Here is a 17,839-nt window from a genome sequence, read left to right as displayed (position 1 = left end):
GGGATCAGAGCCACAATCAAAGCCATCTGTAGAAAAACTAAATCCAAGCTACTGAAATGTCAAGAGGGAAGTGTTCAAGTCTTCACAGTGAGGCCAGTGTTTTCAAGAGCCCAAGCTTCCTTTTTGTCAATCCAATTTGCACCCCCATTTTTGCATAAACCAAATTTGCACATGCATCTTTTGCACCCACAGTGAACTGTAGACACACACATTAGTACAGAAACACCTGAAGCAAGACCACATTTATTTACAAGCCCAATATATTCTAGGCACTTATTGGAATAATGGCCCAAATGAGCCTTTTCAGATGCACTGTCCCTTGGGCACCATCTTCTTATGTGTGTATTATATATGTCTACTAATTTAAGGAATCAAATGCTAAATCCACCAGTCATAGACATGTGGGTTTGTGCTATTCTTTAGATTTAGATACCAATGAATTGTCTACAATCATCAATATTCATGTTTTTTCATGACATGAAATATGAGTAATAATCTACATTTAATAGCTAAACCAACTATAAATCATTACAAATGGTTAATATAAATTATCTGGAAATAGTCTCTATTGCAATTGTTTCATACTGTCATGTATGTGAGAACCCAAATGAATAGAAGTTGCTTATATAAAATGTACGAGGCAATGTATCATTCTGTGATGTGCGGCCTGTCTCGCTAGGCAGTGGAAGGCGTGGCTCTATGACCACCGGGTGGGATGTTCCATTGAAAAAGCCAGCCTTGTGCTATGCCTGTGACTTCCCTGCATTTCATGAAATGCAAACCTAAGAGAGAGATTCCATAACGGTCAGGTTCATAGTACTGATTCATTACATGTGTTTAGTGACTAAAATAGTCATGAACTGGGTAGGAGAAAGGGATGCTAATGTATTTCATGGGCCAAATTCAGGCTCAGTGTGATTTTTGTGGTGAAGGCAGGAACACATTAAATTTACAGACATTCACAGTAATGTACATATGGTGATGACAAGTTAGTTACCTTGTTAAAGCATTACAGCAAATTAACTATTGTTTCCAAGAGTTACCATATACAATTAGTTATTAAAACTGTCGTTTTAAAACTGTAGAATACCACAGAGTATTTCTCTGCAAATCATGAAATAACTTTTGTCATCATGGCATAGACATATCCGACTATCATATATGGAATGTACTGTTGTGAACACTATTAGGAAATTAGTTTGTGTTTCTTTGAGATATTTTCTTTGGCTCTGTAGCTCTTTAATAGCTCTACTAAGATTACACACGCTATGCAATTTCCCCATCTCTGTCTGCTAATAAATTATAAATCCCCTCAGGAAGTTTTGGGGGTTTGTTTGGTTTTTTTAATGGGAGAATTTTTTTTAAAAAAGGCAAGTTATCTACAAACTGATGAAGATTTTCCCTAGTTGTTTTTCATTCATTATCATCCAAACACTTTGTTCAAAATACAGACCTTGGGCCTGATTCTTGGTGTTCTCCAGCCACTCTGCGTTTCTCCAGTGATGCAGACAGCCCCTAATCAGAGCTTAAATGAGCTGATTCCCGATGCAGAGGAATACCCTGGTAGCAGCTCCTACAGCACAGTGAGAATAGCTAGGCTCTACCTACGTCCCAGTGATTCATGTCTGCCAGCACTGCCTCAAGGGGCAGTGGACAGTCTGTGACAGGCAGAACAACTGAAAGATCTCTCTCATACTGGGGACCAGGCTATAATTAGGGAGTCAAGCCTTTACCCACTTAAAACTTATCTCTACAAGCCTTTTGCTGAATACAACTGTGCCCCTTTAGAGAGCCTGGGTCTATGTGTTACTTGCTCTTGAGCATTATGACTATTCATTATTTACTATGTGACTTATCTCCTAAATCATGTGCTATTGATTCTGTTCCCTGAGTGGATGACAATTTTTAAAAAAACAGAATAAACAGAATAATAATGGTAGTGCATATTCTTGTCAGAAAAACTTTCCCATTTGCACATGAATAAAAATGCCTGTGCTGACATCCATGCAATCAGAAACAACGTCTGAGAAGAAAAATGAACCAAAGGTTTCAAGAACATTTTGAACCAAATTGCAGTGGATTTTGTGGACAAATTCATGAATATATTTTCCCACTGGGCTAGCTCTGATTATTGTCATTCACAGATAAATACTACAAATTATTTTATCTGACTTTATGCAATTTGCAATGGTTGTAAATTTGAATGTCACAGGCTTGGATTAGATTAATAGCTATCCTTTTCTATCATCATTACATTTTTTGATTTACTCTGCTGGCATACTATAAATTAAGGAATGTCATGGTGACTATGGCACTGAGCAATCACTATCTTCATTAGTTGTGAAACATAAAATCACTACTGGATAAGTACTATCATATGACTTCCAGGCTATTCAAAAAGCTGGTTACAATTTTCAGATTATTTGGATACACTGTAAGAAAATAGTTTTCCAGGAAATAGTAGTAATGTCTTTTGCCATCCTCATTTTCAATATTTTATCAAAAAAGTGGGCAGGATAGGAGAGATAAGAGTAAAGGAGAAGGTTGTAGATGAGTTTGTTCATTACTTTGAGCCTAAAATTTATATTTTACTGTACCAAAGGTCTTTCTGATGCAACTAACTATAGAGGAAATGAGCAATCACAAACTACAATCTAGAAAATCGATGGAACCAGTTTTCATGATTTTTGATACTGATGCTATTTATTTTTCCTGCATTGGCAAGGAGGAGAATTGGATGAGTTAATGGATCTTTCTCATCTCCATTTTCTCAGACACTATTAATTCAATATAACAAAGTGGGTTTTTTTGTTTTTTGTTAAAAGAAGAATTTAAAATGGCTAATAATCCCTGAAAACAAGGTATCCAAAAATCTCCTTCAGTTTTTTTTGAATAGTGAAAGGCACCTGCTCTGAATCCACTTGCTACACTAACATCTTTCAATCTAAATATGGGAACTATTTAAGGAGACAGTGAGGCGTGCCCAAGTAGCCTTTGAGAACACTGGACATGTTTTAGATTATCACTGTTTCATGATGGCATCCTGAAAGCCAAATTATGTACAGTAATCCAGTGTTCAGTAATTAAGGTGTAATTTAATACAACCAATCAAATATTCTTTAGTCAAAACTTATATGTGAGAATGTTTTCGTTATAAACTCCCAGTTTGTGCCTGAGGTAGACTGGACTCGTATCGACTTCAATGGGGTTTGGATAAACTAAACTATATGCTAGTTAAAAGGCAAGTGTTTCTGTCTAATAATGGGTGGGTGCACTGGCAGGGTTGTGTATGTGTGTTTCTCAGATAAGCAGGAAAAAGAAGATACATGGGTATTTTCCCACTAAAACTTTTTTCTTCAGGATTCTCAATTACAGACCAAAACAAACATGGAGCTGTTTATTTTCACTTTTGTAATAAAAAGATACATTATTTTCATTACTTGGATGCCCAGAACATACATTCAACATTAATTTATTTAAGAAAGTTTCATTATATTATTGCATATGCTTTGGTCTCGTGCTCAGAAAAGTCTATAGCTTAACATACTAGTTTCTTTACAAAGTTTAAAAATATATATTGTACTGTGCTTTACTTTCTAGAGGTGTTTATCTAGAATTCCAATGTATTGGTGAGTATATTTTGGTTTGGAGTGTAGGCAATATGCTGTAATTCTTGTAATATATTAATTCCAATTAGAGGTTTTAGTTAAGTTGGATCCAACATGCTTCATTTTATTGTCAAATAAGAGGTACAAAACATGAGTGTTTTATCTGATAGGTGCAAAGACTTGTTCCTCTTGCTATCTTTACTTCCTTTTACAATTCCTCTTGTAATTGTGGCCAAACAGCTTTTTTAAATCTTTAGGCAAAGATTTTCAAAAGTGGCAATTGATTTTGGGTGCCCATCTTGAATTAATATAAAGGGGCCTGCTTTTCAGAGGGTGGATATTTTGGCATTTTTGAAAATCAGGCCTTTTCAGATATTTCAAATTGGGCACCCAAAAGTTTGAGGCAAAATGACTCATTGCTTTTTGGACTTTCCTCCACTGGTACCATATATTCATCACAATGGTCTATGGCTAGTCCTTTCTCCCATGTCCTTTATAGCGCTGGCAATCAGGTAAAGGAGCAATAGTTAAGATTTGCCTGAATATTTAGAGAAAAATTTAAATTCACTAAGCAGATGAGCACTTTTATACCATACTTATTTATAAACACAAATCAGGTTCATTTATTTTGCTCCATCCTACATCTAGTCAACATAGCTTGGTACTTGTCTTAATTAAACTATAATCCAAATGTTAAAAAACAAAACAAAAACAACACTATTGGGTTTTACAAACTGGTATATAACATAATAGTTTGTGGTAAGGATTTAGTCTGCAGTGGCTTGCTTGTTTCAGATTTTAAAGCTCTACTAAAACCAATATTCAGACACAAAGATGTGCACATTGACAATGTTACGATGAGAGACAATCCCGTTCACCACATAGTTCATCTCCAGTTTCAGAATGGCATGGAAAGGTCCAACAATGGGCTTCACCTGACGAACTACACCTGTGGCAAAAAACAAAAATAAGCAATGAAGATTAATACAATGAAATCATATGGTTTCTGATTAGCTGTAGATTATATAGGGTTTGTCAATACTTTTGATTAACAATTACATTTACAGAATGTTGGTCTGGTTTGCAAACGTACAAAAAAGGGCTATATCTGCAATGATTATTCCCCTTTCATATTTTGACCAGCTCCTATTTTCAGTACACTGATAATGGAAAAAACACTGAATACTCCGCAGTTACCATCATTTTCTTCCACATTTTGCCCAATCTATGCAAACTATTTTTCTAAAAATAGAACATAAGACATTGATTTGTTTAAGTAAAGCAAGATGCAGATTAAACTGGAGAATGTACAAAGAGATGGATACATATAACAGAACACCAAGAATGAACTTTCCACTCTATTTCGGACAGGAGAGATTACAAGAAACACTAATTAGTACCTGATAATAAGCACTTCTCACATACACATCAATCACCACCAATTTGTGTATTATAGTGGGCCAAATTATTATAAACAATCCCATTGAAAGCAGTAGGATGATGGCTGGAGGGAGGTAAGTATGCAAGGTGAGTAAAGAATGTGGCTATCAGAATCTGTCCCAGTGGTATTTGAAACGTGTTGTTTAATTTTAAAAACTAATCTGTATTGTTACTGCTGATCACATTTTAAATACATCACTTTCACATTACCTCATCTGCACTGGGACATATGATGGACAAATACGATAGTGGAGCAATTAGTTATACTTTTTAAGACTTAATCTTGCAATTTGTTCTGCATGGACAGATGCCTGCAGCCAAACAGAATAGCTGCAGGAAGGCCCTGATCCTGCACCATTAAAGTCATTGGGAGCTTTTCCCTAAATCATTATTACATAGGGTTTGCTTCCATGAACTATCTTATTCTCCATATTAAACACATCATGCAGCTACTGTATTATTAGTATGTGGAAGTTTAAAGTGGTCAAAGACATATAAATCCAAAGCTAACTGATAGACATCAGGAATTTGGTATAGAATCCCCATTTCAAATACTTGATTCTGACAGCTGATGTGCTACAGTGGCATTTGATTTGGTAGGAAATATATAGTTTGAGTGGATTATTTTAGATGTATTCCTTCTAGATCTTAAGAGTTATGTTTCAAAGCATATAGCACAACGTCTTTATGGAATTCCAAAAGAATTCTTATAGCAGTTCCCTAAGAACACATTGGCTTAAGATCTGATGGTGGAGATAAACGTTTGCTTATGTAGGCTGTCAGCACCTTTTTTCTAGTGCAGTGATGACATTACAGCCCTGTCCTGTTTAAATACTGACTAATATCTTCAGCATGTAGTAAAATAGCAAACTTTTCACCACATTCATTTTGCTTGCCATATTTAATGAATACACTTCTTTTAAAGCATCCTTTCCCCCTACAATTTATTTTTTTTAGTTTTCTTGGCCAGCATCCTGCACCTTGTAAAATTGACTTGTGGTGGCAAGGGCTGTGTAGAAAGAAAAAAAAAAAAAACTCTCTGGAATTCCCCTTCCTGTATGGTGGGAAGTGTTTTAATAATACGACATGACATTATTGTGGAAATCATCTTCCATCTCCATTATGTGAATTTGCACTATGGAATCCAATCAATAACATATAATATTTAACCCACTTAATTTCTTACTTGTTTTTTAGTAACGTTCAGATGATAAGGGCCGGTGTTCCTATTTAGTAATCCTTTAATATTTATAGTCTCACCTTTCTTATTAATCCATTCACTCTAAAAGTCAGATTGCACACCGCAACCTATGTAGTTATGCAATCATGTCTAAGATGGTTGATCCTACAGTACAGAACTTCTGAGCATTATGGCTATTATCTGGCTATGCCAAAGGAATGACAGGAGACATTAGATATTGGTTTAATCCGGCCGCAACTTTATTATTAGATGTCTGGGACTAACCTGGCGGATAAAATGTGCAGTGCAGGTGAAAACCCCCACCATTCACTGGGGGCGGGGGGTGAGTGCTTTTTTCAGCCCCTCCACCCCCCTTTCCATTCATGTCCCTCCAGCAGATCCACTGCCCGGCACCTCCAATTCCAGGCAATTCTGGGGGCGGGAGGCTTCCACCAGCTCCCCACTTTTTCATCCAGGTCCCTCCAGCAGTTCCTTTGCTGGAACCACACCCAACCATGCCCCTTCATAGGAGGGGTTAGGGTGGACTATAATGATGGGGGGTTGGCTCCCCACTGTACCAATCAGAGGAGTCTCCAACTGCCCCCGGCTTGCTCAATTACCAACCACCTCTCCTTAATTCCTTTTCCAAGCCATTTATCAGTTTTTTTTGTGTGTGTGTGTGCCTTAATTTATGTAGTACCTGCACTGAACATCCACTATACACTTAAATAAAGAGTTGCAACATATGGCCTACTGCCAGTCATCCTGTGGATGAACAGAGCCCACCTGAACCTGCTGCGAGGAAGGCTAACCCCCCCCCCCACCCCCACCACCACCACCACCACCACTGCACTTGGCCAATATGGTGGTAAGGGAAAAATTCCTTCCCAGCCCCCCTTAGTGGGGTGGCTAACATAATGCCCACAGCAGATATAACTAATCCCCCGGCATATTTGTGACCTAAATAGGGAGGCAGGGTGGGTGCTGCCCAGCCTGTTCCCAGGCTGACCTTTTTAAACCCCTCATTCCTAGATGGTGAGTCATCCACCACACTGACTGCTTTTTCAGCAGTTTTACGTCCTCCCTCCTCCTCCAAGCCAGAAAGCATTGCCCTCTTCTCCCGGCCAGCCAGACAACTCCCCCTGCCCTTCCCCCTGCTTAAAGTGCAGGGCGGTGATTGTAGCCAAATGCCATTACATTTCACCTTTACTGTCTCTTCTGATTCATTCAAATAAGTGCTTACTAAAAGACAGATGAAATTTAAGTTTGCTTTCAGAAGCAGCTGATAGAGGGAAAAAACAAAGGCACAGGGTACAATTTGACAGCTCCTGTATAGTTATTTTGCTGCTACTATAAAATCAAGACTGATCATGGGCCAATGAGTAAATACAGCTCATACGAAATAGTTATGTACAGAAAATTGAAGTGTGATGTTTTTGTTAAGACTGGCTGTGGTAAAAATATGTGGAATGTGGCATATCCTATATTCTTTCAATGTTTCTTTGTTTTTATCTATTTAGATTTGCATACAAAATAAAAACAGAGTGCCCCTGCAATACATTGCAAAACAGAAATAAAATTAAAAAGCCAGCAGAACACAAAACTCCTCTCCTCCAGCAAATATGTAGGAGGACCTGCTTGGACAGGCTTCCTTACAGGTGGTATAGGTGAAGCTGAACTCTCTCTAAATCTGATTTCTGGATAAGCTTCCCTCCTGTCCTACATTAGGGTTTTATGATGTGTGAAAGAAATTAACTGTAAAATGATCCATTGGACAAACACATGCAGGAGGAACACCTAGTGTACAATAATCAGGAACCTTTGCTCATCAAGCGTTTCCATTTCTCCCTTTTGATAACAAGCAATACAGAGAGCAATTGATCCTTTTCCTCTGACAAGCATAGATGAAAACCATACACCAGAGCTGCCGAAAAGCTTGTAATATGGCATTATAGGCCAAAGGCTATTCAGTTACCCAGATTCCTGTAAATCTGCTATTGTTGTCCTAGAAGCTGTTTTGAGAAATCATTGCAGATTATGTGTCATAATTTGTCATCGGTTTTTAAGAAGGATCTAATCCTCCAAGGCCTTGCACTTTCTGCAGTCATTTATGCGTGCAAAGTGCTACCCCATCAGAATTCTCTCCTTGCCTTCACAATGATTGCGGTGCTGTACACCCACTTTGCACAGGGGCAGGTGACTACACAAGGGGCAAAGTGCTTGAGAATCAGGCCCAGTATATTTAATACACACATTTGGTTATTAGTATCAATCACAGTTTCAAAAGCTTTCATCGGGAAGCCCATCCTAAAATGCCACATGCAGTACTTATGACTGCTTTTAAATGAAGCAGATTTAACAGTCACTGCAGCATTTGCACAAACATGTTGTTTCACTATGCATTTTGGCAGACCAAAGGTACAGTTCAGCTTTGTGGTCTGGCTCCTTTCAGCATTTTTAGTTGAATATTAATATTAAGTACAAAAACATACTTTACAGCAACAGGAAGGTTACAATTTTGAACATACACAAGAGTCAAGAATTGCAGGAATAAAGCAGCCAGTTTCTGATCTCACTTACACCAGTAATAGAGTAGCTCTGGTGATTGCAATGGATGATCTACAGCCCCCTCCCTTGTCCCTGAAATACAGAAGTATGCTATGTAAATCCGAGTTAAACAGCTAGCGCAATTTACTCGAGTGCAAGGCAATTTACATAGCTCTGAGTACTACCATTCTCATCCTTGTAAGGTTGCACCCCTCGGGTTGCCAATCCTCCAGGATTGTCCTGGAGTCCCCAGGAATTAAACATTAATCTCTAATTAAAGATTATGTCATGTGATGAAGCCTCCAAGAATATGTCCAACCAAAATTTGCCATCCTAGCACCCACATGCGGAATTGAGGCACACACATTCAAATATTACAGTCACTGCTGATTTTCCTCGGTTGTCTCTTGTGCATATCCCTGATATTTCTAAGGAAACAGCTGCACTCTGATGATTCCCATTAGTATACAACTCCGCATGAGGCTGTGAATTATGAGAATGCTATGGGAGCTAGCTGCAAGTGATGCTCCATTTGTCTCTGATGTTAGGGTCACAAAGCACACGTGAATGGTGACTCCACCTGCAGCTGATTCAGGACAAGTTGTTCACTGTGTGATTTTTGTATATAGTTGCTCTGTACTTTGTCTTGAGCTGACATTCCATTTTACTTCCCTTGAAGTAGTCTATTGATCTGAAGTAACCACTGTTTGCATTGCTGAGTTGGCAAGGGGGGGACCTTCAACCTGCCAGACCTGTACATTGATTTATCTTGTTAAATATGAACAGCGGAGATATCCGAGGCACATTCCAAGATGAGCAGCTTAAACACTGGGTGAAATCGTGGCCTCATTCAGTCTATGGGAGTTTTACCATTGATTTCAACGGGGCCAGGATTTCATCCTCCACATGTAAGTTGGCCTTTGTAACATTCCTATACCCATACCCTAGTCTTCACCATTAGTGCTGTGCTATCACTGCATGTACAATATGTGGACATAATTACCAATCAAAATAAAGGTTTCTCTCTGAGCAAGAGACAGCGAGTAACCATGCTATGCCCAAATTTTCCTTAGAATGCCCAATATATGAAAACACCATAATGTTGCAATCGCCTCATGAAACTTAAAGGACTCTCTCTCTGCTTGCTAGTAGGTACACATGTGCTACATTACTACATGGCAGGCTGGAAACAATGAGAGCCATCCATAATGCCTGTGAAGACGTTTGCTTTATTATCTTACTCATAGACCTTGAGGCCAGATGGGACCATTGTGATCATCTAGTCTGATCTTCCGAACATTGCGGGCCACAGAACCTCACCCACCCACCCTGTACTAGACCCAGTTACTCAGCAGAGGTGATGAAGTCTTCAGACCATGATTTTAAGACTTCAAGTTACAGAGAATACACCATTTATTCTAGTTCAAACCAGCAAGTGACCCATGCTCATGCTGCAGCGGAAGGTGAAAAATCCCCAAGGTCTCTGCTAATCTGGCCTGGGGGGAAATTCCTTCCTGACCCCAAATATGGCGATCAATTAGACCCTGAGCATGTGGGCAAGACTCCCAGACACCTGGGAAAGAATTCTCTGAAGTAACTCAGAGCCTTCCCCATCAAGTGTCCCATCTCCGGCCATTGGAGGTATTTGCTACTAGCAGCTGCAGATGTACTCAAATGTTGCACGTTCAATATGACAGCGCCTACATCAGAAATCAAGGCAATACTAAAAGGTGGGTCATAAACAGGCTCCAGGTTGCACACCTGTTGTGTCTTTTGCTTTTTAAACAGCAAAGATACTATGCATATGAAGAAACCAGATAAGCACATTTGGGTCCCAAATAACCATGTGTACTAAATGTAGGCAGGGGTTTCTCACCACTTTTGGTGTCTTCTCAAACTATGAACTTGATGCAGGAATTACTAGGTGAAATATTATGCTGGCCTGTGTTATGCAGTAGGTCAGAGTAGATGACCATTATGGTTCTTTCTCATCTTAGATTCTATAAAAATCTATTAATCTTTATTAGGGCTGTTGATTAAAAGCAGTTAACTCACACGATTAACTACAAAAAATTAATCGCGATTAAAAAAATTAATCACAATTAATCGCAGTTTTAATCTCACTGTTAAACAATAGAATACCAACTGAAATGTATTAAAATGTAGGAAAACATCCAAAAATATTTCAAATATATTGATTTCAATTACAACACAGTATACAAAGCAGAAAATGCTCACTTTATATTATTTTTATTACAAATATTTGCACTGTAAAAATGGCAAACAAAAGAAATAGTATTTTTCAGTTCACCTCATACAAGTAATGTAGGGCAATCTCTTTATCGTGAAAGTGCAACTTACAAATATAGATTATTTTTTGTTACACAACTGCACTAAAAAACAAAATAATGTAAAACTTTAGCTCCTACAAGTCCACTCAGTCCTACTTCTTGTTCAGCCAATCACTAAGACAAACAAGTTTGTTTATATTTATGGGAGATAATGGTGCCCACTTCTTGTTCACAGTGTCACCAGGAAGTGAAAACAGGCATTCTCACTTTTGTAGCTGGCATTGCAAGGGCTTTATGTGCCAGATATGCTAAACATTCGTATGCCCCTTCATGCTTCGGCCACCACTCCAGAGGACATGCTTCCGTGCTGATGATACTTGTTAAAAAAAAATGAATTAATTAAATTTGTGACTAAACTCCTTGGGGGGAAATTTTATGTGTACTACTCTGTTTACCCGCATTCTGCCATATATTTCATGTTATAGCAGTTTCAGATAATGACTCAGCCCCTGTTGTTCGTTTTAAGAACACTTTTGCTGCAGATTTGACAAAACGCAAAGAAGGTACCAATGTGAGATTTCTAAAGATAGCTACAGCACTCGACCCAAAGTTTAAGAATCTGAAGTACCTTCCAACATCTGAGAGGGACGAGGTGTGGAGCATGCTTTCAAAACTCTTAAGAGCAACACTCAGATGCAGAAACTACAGAACCCGAACCATCAAAAAAGAAAATCAACCTTCTGCTGGTGGCATCTGACTGACTCAGATGATGAAAATGAACATGTGTCGGTCCACATTGCTTTAGAGAGTTATCAAGCAGAATCCGTTATCAGCAAGGACGCATGTCCTCTCAAATGGTGGTTGAACCATGAAGGGACATATGAATCTTTAGTGCATCTGGCACATAAATATCTTGCAATGCCGGCTACAACAGTACCATGCGAATGCCAGTTCTCACTTTCAGGTGATATTGTAAACAAGAAGCAGGCACCATTATCTCCTGTAAATGTAAATGAAGTTGTTTGTCTGAGCGATTGTCTGAATGAGAAGTAGGACTGAGTGGACTTGTAGGCTCTAAACTTTTACATTGTTTTATTTTTGAATGCAGTTATTTTTTGTACATAACTCTACATTTGTAAGTTCAGTTTTCATGATAAAGAGATTGTACCACTGTATTTATATAAGGTGAATTGAAAAATACTATTTCTTTTGTTTTTTACAGTGCAAATATTTGTAATAAAAATAAATATAAAGTGAGCACTGTACACTTCGTATTTTGTGTTGTAAGTGAAATCAATATATTTGAAAATGTATAAAATATCCAAAACTATCCTATTATTGTTTAACAGTGCAATTAATCGTGTGATTGATCACAATTAATTTTTTTTAACAGTGCAGAGCTTGAGCTAGTTTTCAAACCCAAATTTTTCCTTTGACTTTATAGGTAACTCAAAAATAACCCAACAGAGACCTCAGCCTAAGGTTCTGTCCTAAGTCTGTCTGTCCCTATGGGTTCCCACTAGGACTTCTGTCCTAGCTCTCTAATTCCCTCTCCCCACAGAGACATTCCCATTCTCTTGGTGGTTAAACATTCCCTGGTTAGAGCTAACTAGACCCAAATGCCACCATGACTCAGCAGCTGTTACCTTGACTCTTAATGCAGGGTTTTAGCAGCTGAGGCTTAGATAACTTAAACAAATAGCCTTTATATGACATTATAACAGAATCTTATAGTCTACACGTTTCAAAAGCACCTTTTACATATTACATCGTAATTACATTACTACATACAAGGAATGAAGTGGGCTCCCTCCCACCTCTTTCTCTGCAGGCTCCTGCTGCTCCTCAGCCCTGTGCAGAGGTATGGGTAATGAAGAAGAGCAATTCCCTCATCCTTTTAGATTCCAGCCCCACCTCCGTAGTGCAGAGGGTTCCTAGGAAAAGAAGATGCCCTCTTGGCCCCAAAATGAGAAATAACAGAAGGTCTCTTGTTCTATCACTGGTTAGAGTTGCCAGGCATCCGGTTTTCGACCAGAACACCCAATCAAAAAGGAACCCTGGTGACTCTGCTCAGCATCGTTGACCAGGCCATTAAAAGTCCAATTGGCCACCCACAGTAGGGCAGGCAGGATGCCTGCCTAGCTCCCGGAAGTGGCCGGCATCTCCCTCTGGCTCCTAGATGCAGGGGTAGCCATGGGGGCTCTGCGTGCTGCCCCCACCCCAAGTGGAGGCTCTGCAGCTCCCATTGGCCTGGAATTACGACCAATGGGAGCTGCAGGGGCCTGTGGACGAAGAGCCACCTGGCCATCCCTGTGCCTAGGAGCCAGAGGGAGATGTCACTGCTTCCGGGAGCCGCCGGAGGTAAGTGCCACCTGAAGCCTGCACCCCAGCCCCCTGCCCCAGCCTTGAGCCCCCTCCTGTGTATTTCAAGGCAGACTGCCTGGTGGGCTGCCCCAGAGCCAAGGACCCTAGGGGAATAAGTCTCAGAGCCCAGATCATCTGACACAGGCTTGCACTGCAGGGCTATAAAGTTGCAGTGTGGATGTTTTGGCCCCTCTCTGCTCATGAGGTCTCAGAACCCAGACTCCAGCCCAAGCCTGAAGGTCTACACTGCAATTTTATAGCCCCAGAGTCCAAGCCCCATGAGCCTGGGTCAGCTGACCAGGGCCAGCCATTGCTGTGTGGCAGGTATTTTGTCACAGTGTAGACATACTCTGTGGGACCTGAATTTCAGGTATCCCATCTGGCAGGCTGCCCCTGAGCATGGGAGGCTAGGGGTATATCTACACAGCAGCTGAGAGCCAGCCTCCCAACCCGGGTAGACAGGCTTGCACTAGCAGGGCTCAAGCTAGCGCACTAAAAATAGCAGTGTGGAACTTGTGGCTTGGACTTTCAAGCCCACCTGGCCCCCTAGGCTTGAGATTCTGAGCTCCAGCCTGAGCCACAATGTCCAGCTGCCCAGCCCCCAGGGTACGTCTACGCTGCAGTGGGGAGGTTGGCACCTACCGGACACCGTAATTATCACTTTGAAAAGCATCGAGCTTTAAAAGCAATAATTGGATTTTTTTAACAATTTCAAAACCATTTCTTTTCTCCTAAATGCAATATCAGAAACAGCTGACTGATTTGTGCTGAAACTTCACCAAAAAATAAAAATTCATCCTAAAACAGAAACAAGCATGGGAAATTTCAGCCTGAATGGTTTGAGTTTGGCAAAATCATGAGCAACTGAAAACAGGGGTTTGTAATGAAAAGTGTTGGGCAACTTTAACTATAGGCACCACTGTCAGCTTTGCCTATAATTCTATATTTTTGACAACCTTTATTTTTAAGTATATTTACTTATGTACTCTCCCTTTCTCCTCCACATCTATTTCTGTATACTTTTATATACACAATGGCCAAAATTTTCAAAATTAGAGGTAACATTTTCAGAAGGGCCTGAGTGATTTAAGAGTCTACGTTTCATAGATTTTCAATTAGATTTGGGCTTCTAAGTACCTAAGTCACTTTTTAAAATGGGATTTAGGCACTTTTGAAAATTATATCCTGCATGCCTTAAGTTGGCTCCTAAATCCTTATTTATGCTTCTAAATAAGTTGTCTGATTTGGGTGCTCCTTACTTTTGAAAATTAGGATTTTAGAGTCTAACTTTAGGTACCCAGTTTTGAAAATCTTGGCCAGTACTTCAGAAGTGTGCCTAACAATTACAGATATTTATGGCCAGTTATATTCCTGTGAACAAATTCTACATTAGCATACAATCCATGTTAATATATCCACCTATGTACCTAATCCTCTAAACCTGTTACACCCAGGTAATATAGAATATTCAAAATATAACATCAAACAAGAATGAAGGCCTAATTCACAATGCTGTAAGGGTATTATACTATAAAGTAAATGGAAATCTATTTCAGTGTTTTGAATTTTGATTAGTGAGTTGTCGGAGTCATTTAACCATATTTATGTTTGTCACGTGTGGCAGCTCAAGGATGAATGCTATTAATGCAGAGGTGGGCAAACTACGGCCCGTGGGCCACATCTGGCCCAGCCCCTGAGCTCCTGCCCCAGGAGGCTAACCCCCGTCCCGTCCCCGGCTGTTCCCTCTCCCCCGCAGGGCCGGCTCTAGGCACCAGCAAAACAAGCTGGTGCTTGGGGCGGCACATTTTTAGGGGCGGCATGGCCGGCGCCAGAATGCCACCCCTAAATATCTGCCCCGGCCGCCCTAGCTCACCTCCACTGCTGCTGCCACAGCGCGCTGCTGCTCCCCATCCCTCCCAGACTTGAGAGCCTGGGAGGGAGGGGGACAAGCGGCGCCCGTGCCGCGGCCACTCGGAGTCTCCCCCTCCCTCCTAGGCTTGAGAGCCTGGGGGGAGGAGGCAGGGCTGGGGATTTGGGGAAGGGGCGGAGTTGAGGTGGGGCCGGGGGTGGGGTAATTAAATAAGGCGGGGGGCCTGCCAAAATTGTTTTTGCTTTGGGCGGCAAAAATCCTAGAGCCGGCCCTGCTCCCCCGCAGCCTCAGTTCACTATGCCGCTGGCACAATGCTCTGGGCAGCGGGGCTGCGAGCTCTTGCCAGGCAGTGCAGCCGCAGAGACGTGGCCTGACCCGGTGCTCTGTGCTGCGCGGTGGCGTGGCTGGCTCCAGCTGGGCGGTGTGGCTGCCTGTCCTGATACTCTGGGCAGCGCGGCTGTAGTGCCGTCCACCACCGGTGCTCCAGGCAGTGCAGTAAGGGGGCAGGGAGCAGGGGGGATTGGATAGAAAGCAGGGGAGTTCAGGGTGGTGGTCAGGGGATGGGGAGTTGGATAGGGGTCGGGGCGGTCAGAGAGCGGGAAACAGTGGGGTTGAATGGGGGCAAGGGTCCCGGGGGGGGCAGTCAGGAAGGAGGGGGGGGGTTGGATGGGGCAGTCAGGAATGAGAGGAGAGGTTGGATAGGGCGGTGGGGGGCAGTCAGGGAGAAGGGGTGGTTGGATGGGGCAGTCAGGAATGAGAGGAGAGGTTGGATAGGGCGGTAGGGGGCAGTCAGGTGCGGGGGGTCTGGGGGCGGTCAGGGGATGTGGAGAGGTGGATGGGGCAGGGGTCCCGGGGGGGGGGCCATCAGGGGATAGGGAACGGGGGGAGTCGGAGAGGGGGCGGGGGCTGGGCCATGCCTGGCTGTTTGGGGAGGCACAGCCTCCCCTAACCGGTCTTCCATACAATTTTGGAAACCCGATGTGGCCCTCAGGCCAAAATGTTTGCCCGCCACTGTTTTAATGCATGGTTTGATGCCCGCAGTGGTGGTTACCAAGAAATAATTTGTTTTCTAAAGAAAAATAATTTATTAATAAACCAGATTCTATCAGAAATTCCAGAAAAAAGACATGACAGGAGCCTTTATCATTATTGTCACAAATAATTCAAGAGCAATGTAGCTAAATTCCATTAAAATGGTGAGGAAAAATGAAAAGGATCATTTAGCCTTTGAATGATGGAAAAACCTTAAGTAATAAGAACATAAGAATGGCCGTACTGGGTCAGACCAAAGATCCATCCAGCCCAGTATCCAGTCTACCGACAGTGGCCAATGCCTGGTGCTCCAGAGGGAGTGAACCTAACAGGTAATGATCAAGTGATCTCTCTCCTGCCATCCATCACCACCCTCTGACAAACAGAGGCTAGGGACACCATTCCTTACCCATCCTGGCTAATAGCCATTAATGGACTTAACCTCCATGAATTTATCCACTTCTCTTTTAAACCTTGTTATAGTCCTAGCCTTCACAACCTCCTCAAGCAAGAAGTTCCACAAGTTGACTATGTGCTGTGTGAAGAAGAACTTCCTTTTATTTATTTTAAACCTGCTGCCCCTTAATTTCATTTGGTGGTCCCTAGTTCTTATATTATGGGAACAAGTAAATAACTTTTCCTTATTCACTTTCTCCACATCACTTATGATTTTATATACCTCTATCCATATCCCCCCTTAGGCCTGGTCCACACTAACCCCCCCCACTTCGGACTAAGGTACGCAAATTCAGCTACGTTAATAACGTAGCTGAATTCAAAGTACCTTAGTCCGAACTTACCGCGGGTCCAGACGCGGCAGACAGGCTCCCCCGTCGATGCCGTGTACTCCTCTCGCCGAGCTGGAGTACCAGTGTCGACAGCGAGCACTTCCGGGATCGATTTATCGCGTCTAGACAAGACACGATAAATCGATCCCAGAAGATCGATTGCCTGCCGCTGAACCAGGAAGTAAGTGTAGACCTACCCTTAGTCTCCGCTTTTCCAAGCTGAAAAGTCCTAGCCTCTTTAATCTCTCCTCATATGGGACCCATTCCAAACCCCTACTCATTTTAGTTGCCCTTCTCTGAACCTTTTCTAATGCCAGTATATCTTTTTTGAGAGGAGATCACATCTGTACGCAGTATTCAAGATGTGAGAGTACCATGGATTTATATAAGGGCAATAAGATATTCTTTGTCTTATTCTCTAACTCCTTTTCAGTGATTCCTAACATCCTGTTTGCTTTTTTGACTGCCACCGCACACTGCGTGGACGTCTTCAGAGAATTATCCACGATAACTCCAAGATCTTTTTCCTGATTAGTTGTAGCTAAATTAGCCCCTATCATATTGTATGTATAGTTGGGTTATTTTTCTCAATGTGCATTACTTTACATTTATCCACATTAAATTTCATTTGCCATTTTGTTGCCCAGTCTCTTAGTTTTGTGAGATTTTTGAAGTTCTTCACAGTCTGTTTTGGTCTTAACTATCTTGAGCAGTTTAGT

At 41.4% G+C, this 17,839-nt stretch overlaps 1 protein-coding gene across 1 annotated transcript in view; it reads right to left on the bottom strand.

Annotated features, from left to right (window-relative positions):
• Window positions 1–3,383: 3,383 nt before the first annotated feature.
• The window catches only part of FBLN1 (fibulin 1), a 107,780-nt gene continuing 93,324 nt past the window's right edge, over window positions 3,384–17,839 (bottom strand). Inside the window, exon 17 of the mRNA XM_054038325.1 lies at window positions 3,384–4,557. Coding sequence (XP_053894300.1) covers window positions 4,418–4,557 — 140 coding nt within the window. The 3' untranslated portion in view covers window positions 3,384–4,417. The remainder of the gene's footprint in view (window positions 4,558–17,839) is intronic.

The sequence above is a fragment of the Malaclemys terrapin genome, chromosome 1, assembly GCF_027887155.1.
Source record: "Malaclemys terrapin pileata isolate rMalTer1 chromosome 1, rMalTer1.hap1, whole genome shotgun sequence".
NCBI classification, from domain to species: Eukaryota; Metazoa; Chordata; order Testudines; family Emydidae; genus Malaclemys; species Malaclemys terrapin.
This window is presented reverse-complemented; position numbering and strand designations above follow the sequence as displayed.